The sequence below is a fragment of the Chinchilla lanigera genome, unplaced genomic scaffold, assembly GCF_000276665.1.
Source record: "Chinchilla lanigera isolate Chin_1 unplaced genomic scaffold, ChiLan1.0 scaffold00157, whole genome shotgun sequence".
In the NCBI taxonomy this organism is placed as follows: Eukaryota; Metazoa; Chordata; class Mammalia; order Rodentia; family Chinchillidae; genus Chinchilla; species Chinchilla lanigera.
Window position 1 is genome coordinate 351,007 of NW_004955558.1, and position 7,989 is coordinate 358,995.

General features: G+C 38.2%; 1 protein-coding gene across 1 annotated transcript; it reads left to right on the forward strand.

Moving 5' to 3' along the window:
• Positions 1–1,354: 1,354 nt before the first annotated feature.
• On the forward strand, positions 1,355–6,989 carry LOC102027467 (vomeronasal type-1 receptor 4-like). Its single transcript, XM_005412732.2, has 2 exons — positions 1,355–2,230; positions 6,486–6,989. Exons 1-2 carry the CDS (start codon positions 1,355–1,357, stop codon positions 6,987–6,989), a joined length of 1,380 nt encoding a protein of 459 aa, XP_005412789.2.
• Positions 6,990–7,989: the final 1,000 nt, after the last annotated feature.

Consider the following 7,989-nt stretch of genomic DNA (forward strand, 5'->3'; position numbering starts at 1 on the left):
GGTCTCATCCAGGTCACTACCATAAGGTTGTAGTTCAGTTGGACAACTATGCTGTAGTTAACTACATAGACATAGGGTTATAGTTACAGTATTGTAACATTGTATATATTAGATCACTAATACCTGTTTGACATTTCATACTAATATATTTAGTGAGTTCTTTCAAATTTATCATTTGCATTCATTGAGAGTGTTGGAACACTTTCCTTCATTATTGAATATTACTGGTAGCATTGAGTGCCACCGCTTCGTAGGACTTCCTTGCTTAAATATGGAATAAGCAATCTAGTAATTTTTGTAATGCTAATGGTAATGGAGCTGGATTTGTGTTTATGGCTCTTGAGAGTAATAAATAATATTAGCTTATGCAGGTATATCTAGCTTGTCCATTGGTGACCCATGTTTCAAATTCTGTTGAGAAAAATAAAAAAAAAATGAAATTATTGCAACATAAAATTTATCTTACAAGTTTATACAGATACTAGTAAATAGTTTTCTAAAATATTTATCTCCATTGCAACACCCCCACAAATATACATGTTCTTTGTTTATCCATTTTTTCATTTATCTTCACACTTCTGTCATATTTATCTCAGTTTTTTATATGATGTATTGTTGTCACTTGATTCTTCTGTCATATTTATTTCAGTTTTTGCATGATGTGTTATGCTACTTGGTAGTAGTTTTACTGGAATTTTCCTGATTACTAATGTCATCAATAACATTGGAGTTTCTATTACCAACTAAATAATATGACTTTTGAAATTTGTTTAAACAGTATCTCATTTTATTCTCTTACCTAACCTACTAGTATCCTTAACAATCAAGACATGTATATATCTCCATGTCTCACTTTTTCATCTCTGTCTTTGCCTCCCTCATCCTGTCTCTTTTTTCTGTCTCATTGCATGCAATTATGAGTCTTTGTTTGACAGTAGTTCTTAATTTTAATATAATATGCAATTTCATCCATAAAATTAGGGTTTTTCTAGGAAATGTGTTTTTCTTGGAGTAAATGAGTAATTTTTCATAAAATATTTGATATTCATCTTATATATTTATATTTGAAATCTATTCAAAAGTGATCTGTTGTATGGTGTGTATAAAAGTTGTTTTCTCCTTTTGCACTATAACTTAAGATAAATTTCAAGATTTACTGAAAATGTTGAATTTTGCTTTCCTTCCATATGCTGTCACTTATCCTTTCTCTCTCTATTTAACACCACATTATCTGTAGTGACGATTTTCCCCTGAAAGGTGCTGAAAATTCTCTTCAACTCCACTAGCTTTTTTGAGATATTCACAACACCATAGGTGCACATTTCCAAAATTATTTTGTTGTCTGTTCTTTACAATGAGCTATGCTACTCAGAGGAATGACTGTTATAGCAATTTAAGTGACATTTTAAAAGAAAATGGCAAAATAACTTCCAAAGATTTGGCAGTAGGAATAATCTTCTTGTCTCAGACTATCATTGGTGTCATGGGAAATTTCTTTCTTCTTTGCCATTATATTTTTGTTTTCCATCCTGGAAGGAGATTAATGTCTACAGATGTGATTCTGAAGCACATTTTCATAGCCAACTCATTAGTTCTTCTTTCTAGAGGAGTTCCTCAAACAATGGGAGCCTTTGGAATGAAGCATTTCTTCAATGATATTGTCTGTAAATGTGTCTCGTATTTAGAAAGAGTAGGCAGGGGTGTGTCAATTTGTACCATCTGCCTCTTGAGTGTCTTCCAAAACATCATCATTAGCCCCATGAAATCTTGTTGGAAAGACATTAAAGGTAAAGCTCAAGACTATATGTGCTTCTCCGTTGGCCTGTGCTGGATCTTAAACATGGTGGTCATTTTAATTATTCCTCTGTATTCATTGTATTTGTCTGCAGAAGGTTATGACAGACACATGACAAAGAAAATATACATAGGATACTGTTGTGTTGCTGACCATAGATTACTCATGGGCTCAATCTATATAGCATTAGTAGTTTTTCCTGAAGTTTGTTTTTCTCTGCTTATAGTCTGGGCCAGTGGTTCTACGATTTTCACACTTTACAGACACAAGCAAAGGGTCCAACACATTCATATCACTAATGTTTCCTTAAGATCTCCTGAGTCCAGAGCCACACAAAGCATCCTTTTTCTGGTGATCACCTTCATATGTTTTTACACTCTGTCTTCTATCTTTCGAATTTCTACAACTGTGGTTAATGATCGCAATTCATTGTTGGTGAGCACTGGAGATGTAATTGCTATGTGTTTTCCAACTATCAGCCCCTTTCTTATTATGGGCCAACATTCTTCTATATTAATACGCTGTTTTTCCTGCAGAAGAAACACACAACCTCTCTAATCTTTTCAGAAATATGCTAAGTGTATGTTGCTTACTCTTCACTTCATTTTATGAGCTAATGTAGAGAGGCCATGTATCTTGTCTAGATCAGCAAATGGTTTTTTAACTCACTGAGGGTGGAATGCCATGAGAATACTAGATGTTACTGAAGCAAGTTGGGTCCCTTATGGTGCATCCTCTTTTGTCCACATCCATCTGAATGAAGTGTTGCTTCAAGCTATCTAAATGGACTTAGTCCCTTGTGTGGATCAGTTGAAATATTTCTTGCTCAGGGAAACTTTTGGCACATGTGAACACAATGTAGAATTAAGCAGAAGACACTTCAAAACAACAGAGCTCTATGGCTTTCCTGTGTTGCAAGAACTGTTGCATGCTCTAGTTTTGCCAATTGCTTTTTTTAATGATTGTTTAACACTAACAAAAGTCCTTAGATGATAGAGATAATTTCAAAGTTAGGTCAGAAAAAAGACGTTTCCTGTTTAAGTAGCAAGAAGACTCCATCCAAGGAATAACAATACCAAAGGCTTCAAGAATTTTGGCATTCTTGAGCGATGGATTGGCTCTTTGAAGATTTTTTTATAGAAAGTAAAACAAGCATCTATGAAAAGGTTCCTACTCTACATATTTCTAAAGCAGTGATACTCTCCAACTACTCAGAATGCTTTAAAATTCTACAGATGCACTAGCTGCAGCAAAGGAAGTCCTGAGAGTGAAGAAGAAATCCTTGAAAAGTTAAGTGATGACTTGGATCATTTACCTGCTGCCATAAATGACTGTGTCGTGTACCATGGAGTTTGTGTCCTAATGTTCTAGGTAACTCACTGCTTTTAAAACAGCTTGTTCGTAACTTAATGTGAAATGGAATTTGCAATCTGCCTTCTCCCATTTACCATGCTCCAGATATCATGTCCTCCATGATTAATTAATTCAACATCAGACTTCATTCCTTAGACAAGTGATGGTGTCCAAGTTCTGGGTGTTCTAAAGAATGCAGAAAGAGTATGTGTGTTTATGTGGGTCACCGTGGCCCAAAGTTGGAGGCTTCAAAGTTCAAGAATAAGCATGTCATCCACACTGAAAAAAAATAGATGACCAAGCATGCTGAAATTAGGAGACCACCAAGGGAAAAATGTGGGAATGGAACTTTCCAATCCCATTGGAGAATGTCCCTACATAAGACATACTAAGAGCAGAAAAGTTGTGTGTTTCCCTGCTTTCAAGTCCGATGAATTGATTTCACATGCTACACAGAACATGGTTTAACTCATCTCATGGTTGATGAGATTAAGATCATGCAACTATATTTGTTCAGTTCATTTGAGTGTCACCTGTTCTTCACAAGGGGAGGAGATACAATGGCAAGAGGAAGAGACCACAGGTGAGAGAGAAGGTAATAGAGCAGAAATGGTCTGCTATTGTTCTCTTATAACAACTTCCTCAGGAGAACTAACCAGGATCCCATAAGGACTACCATGACTATTCTCTAAGCCAGACCACTCCCATAACCTATAACTTCTCACTAGGCTTCTCCCTAGCACATCTTACCATCACCATACTAGTAATCAATCCAACTTTCAATGTTAAAATTCTGCAAGATAAATCACATCTATATCAGTACTGCCTGTTGTTAAATCTATCCAGTCTTGTCACAAAGAAGGCAAGGGCCTTATGTCTTCATTTCTATTGTTGGGATCAAATACCTGAGAGAAATATCTTAAAGAATGAACCATTTCACTTGGCTCATAATAGCTAAATATGGTTAGCTGGCTCCAAAGCAGAAATACCATAGTGGAAATATAGGGCAGAAATATACCAGAAAAATTCTGATGGAGGATAGCTGCTCACGTTATGACAGTCACAAAACAGAGAGGATGAGAAAGCCAGAGAGAAAGAGAAGCCAGAGACAAGTGACCAGGTACAGTCTTATTCCCCAGTAAACTACTTCCTCCAACTGGGGTTCAACTTTTAATAGCTCATTTAGCTTTGAATTTATAAATGGATTCACCCTTGAAGATTTTAGTACCAGCAAGAACCAGTCAGTTCTAGAGCCAGTTTTTAATTCATTCAAGTTGAAGATCAGGATTAATCTTTACCCCTTACAAAATATAGTAAATAACAGAGATGAGCACAAGCATTAGTAACTTATCCGTGGGAAAGGAAGAAACACGTGGAAATTCCCTTTTTAAAAAGCCAAATCACAGTCAGACTTCACACACACTACATCCACTTGAAGCTACAGCTTTCTTGATTAACACAACACAGTGAAACTCCAGAAGACAGGCAGCTTCTGGTCCTACTCAGGAAGTGAAATGAGGGTTTTGCATAAACTGCAAGCAGAAGAACTGACAAATCAAGAAGAGGATGCTCAGCAGTCAGAGCCAGTGGAGATATAGTCCTCTGAACACAGGTTCAGCCCTATTCAGAGCAAAGGAGCTCAATGAGCACTCTACAAAGCACCAAAATCCCACCGGTGGAAGCACAGATTTCCCTTTTCTGTTGATTTTTCAAACTATCTCTCATGACAAATCATGGCCTCGATAAGAATCTGAACTTATATGGAGCTAGTTTATTCAAAGATTTGTGAAAGAGAAAGGACATAAAGTAACTTTTTAAAAGAGAAAAAGTGGGACTATGTAATGTTTTTCTGATAAAATTTGTCCTAACATTATGAAGAATAATTGCCTATTTCATTCAATGTGCAAAATGTTTAATAATTTATAACAATAGCAGAGATTTTGTCATTAATTTCACTCAAAAATTTCCCTTTCATGCTGGAGATATAGTTCAGTGGCATAAGCACCTGTCTGGCAAGCACAAGGTCGTGAGTTCAATCCCCAGTACCGCAAAAAAAAAAAAAAAAAAATTCCCCTTCACTTCCAGAACACTTTTTTCCATGTGTTTTACACATTTTTAAAGCAATGCTGAATATCCTCTTTCATAAGTGTTCTCGTGAAATTGATCAAAAATGATTGTCTCGGGGCTGGGAATTTAGCTCAGCGGCAAAAGTGCCTGCCTGGCAAGCGCAAGGTCGTGAGTTCGGTTCCCGGTACCAGAGAAAAAACAAAAAACAAAAACAAAAAAACAAAAAAATGATTGTCTCTTCAAGCCTAGTGAAATCCATTGGAAAGGTAGACTTACAAAACCTTACAGTGTATCTATATCCACTTTGTGCACTGAATCTGGTGTCATTCCTCTGATCTGTCTTGCCCAAAATCAAAATTGCCATGAAAAATAAACATTTTGAATTGATTCAGGACATTGAGGCAGGCATGACCACAGAACTAAAGATATGGATAAAAGAGCACTTACAGATGGGCCTCAGAAAGTACAAAAGCATTGCATAAATCTGTTTGAAATGGGGAGAGTATTGTTAGTGGGATTAATGAGAATGTATCATTTACCCTAAACATTTTTAAAAATAAGTTACACATCCATTTTACTTTTTGATCATACCTCATACATTTGTACAGTACTTGTCCATTGTAATCACAGGACTATAGGCAGGTGTTGTGATACATGCCTCTAATCTCGGCACTCGAGAGGCTGAGGCAAGAAGATTGCTTTGAGCTCAAGCCAGCCTAAGCTACATATGTGTTCAAGGCCAGCCTGGACTACACAGTTAGACCATGTCTCAAAGCCAAAATAAACAAAAAAAAGAAGGAAAGAAAAAAAGAAAAACAAAGACAATCACAGGAGTTATCATACTTGTTATATATTACTATAGACATTTTTCATACTGACATACTGGCTTCACCAACTTGCAAGTTTGGCTCTCCCAAGAGCTAGCAGATGCTTAGAAATAGAAGACAGCTTCCAAAAATATGATAAACACACATGTTTTCCTATGCAGGGTGTAACTAAGAAAGTTACAAAATAGCAAATATGCAGGAGAAACATATCAGAAAATCTAACGGACAAAAGGAGGACTATAGTTAATAATAGTGCATCATATTCAGGAGTTTTTCTAGATGAGTAGATTATAACTACTCTTACCATGGGGGAGCATGGGTCACTGTTAGATGATGGATATGTTACTCTGTTCCATTCTAGTAATTGTGTACTATATGTAAAATATGTACCTTAATATCATGTTGTAAGCTCCCCACACTCCCCACATTCCCACATGGGCCAGGCTGAACCCAACACATCTTCAAGAACCCCAGTGAACTGCCCCATACCTCCCCCACCAGCACACAAGGCAGGAGGAGCCCCAGACAACTTCTTGGGCCTCAGTGGCCACCCCCGTACCCTCACAGAAGCCGGGCTGTACCCCAGATATCTTCAGGCAGTGCACCTCACCCAACAGCGTGCAAGGCAGACAAACCCCCAAGACCTTCTGGGACCTCAGTGGCCACTCCTGGCACCCCCTCCATCCCCACATGAGCCGGGCAGAACCCCAGACATCTTCAGGAACCCCAGTGAACTGCCTCTGTGCCTCCTACACCAGTGTGCAAGGCAGGCAGAGCACTGGACACCTTTTGGGGCCTTGGTGGCCATACCCTGCACCCCCTGCACCCCTGTAGGAGCTGAGCTGAAACCTGAACAACATCAGTTCTGTGGTGTGACTGCACACTCACACCTTCCCACTGTCATGGGAACCAGGCTGGGTCTTCATCAAAGTCTGAAGCCTCAGTGACCACATCCTGCACCCCTCACCCCTTGTGGAAGACAGACTGAACCCCAACAGCCTGAGGAACATCAGAGATCCTCCCCTGCCCCTTTCCCACTGTCCTGGGAGACAGCTTAGTGTGAGAAAGCTTCAGGAACATCTGCCACTGCACCTTGCCCCCACACACCATTGCAGGAGCCACACTGAGCACTGGCGACCTTTGGATCTTCACCCTGTCACTCTCACACCATTGTGGGAGTGAGGCAGAGCTCCAGGGAACTTCAAAAATGACAAAATGAAGGAGCAAAATGAAATCTCAGACATCTACCCTACCCAGAACAAGTCCAGGAGACATTGACACAGAACAGTTTGAAAGTCATACACCTGAAATTTCTGAAATGATACAAACTGAGGTAAAGAAACAACTCCATTAGACCATGGAAGACATCAGATCAGAAATAATGTCTCAGGTAAAAAAAAAAAAAGAAATGACAACAATAATGAAAGAATTGCTCAGCACATCCATAGAAAACATAGAAAAGAAAATACAGGAGCATAAAAAAATCATGGAAACCTTAAATGAACAATATAGGAAAGAATTAGAATGCATGAAACAGATTCAAACAGATATCCAGGAAATTAAAAATTTCATCAAAACCTGTCAAAACCACTTGAATGTAGCTGAAGATAGATTTTTGGAAGGATCTCTTAAAAATAACAAGGGAAGGGGCCAGGGATATAGCCCAACAGTGTAAGTGCTTGCCTGGCAAGCCTGAGGTCATGAGTTTGATTCCTGGTCCCCCCACCCCCAAAAAAGGAACCAGGCAATAACATTTCAACTGCAAGATGAAGCAAAGAAAAACAATGTGAGATTAATAGGTGTCAATGAAAGAGTAGGTGTCAAAACAAATGATATAAAAAGACTATTTGCAGAAATAATAGCAGAAAAATTCCCAAGCATGCAAAAAGAATCAGACATACAGTAAGTGAGGCATATAGAACTCCAATTAGTCATAACTAAAATAAA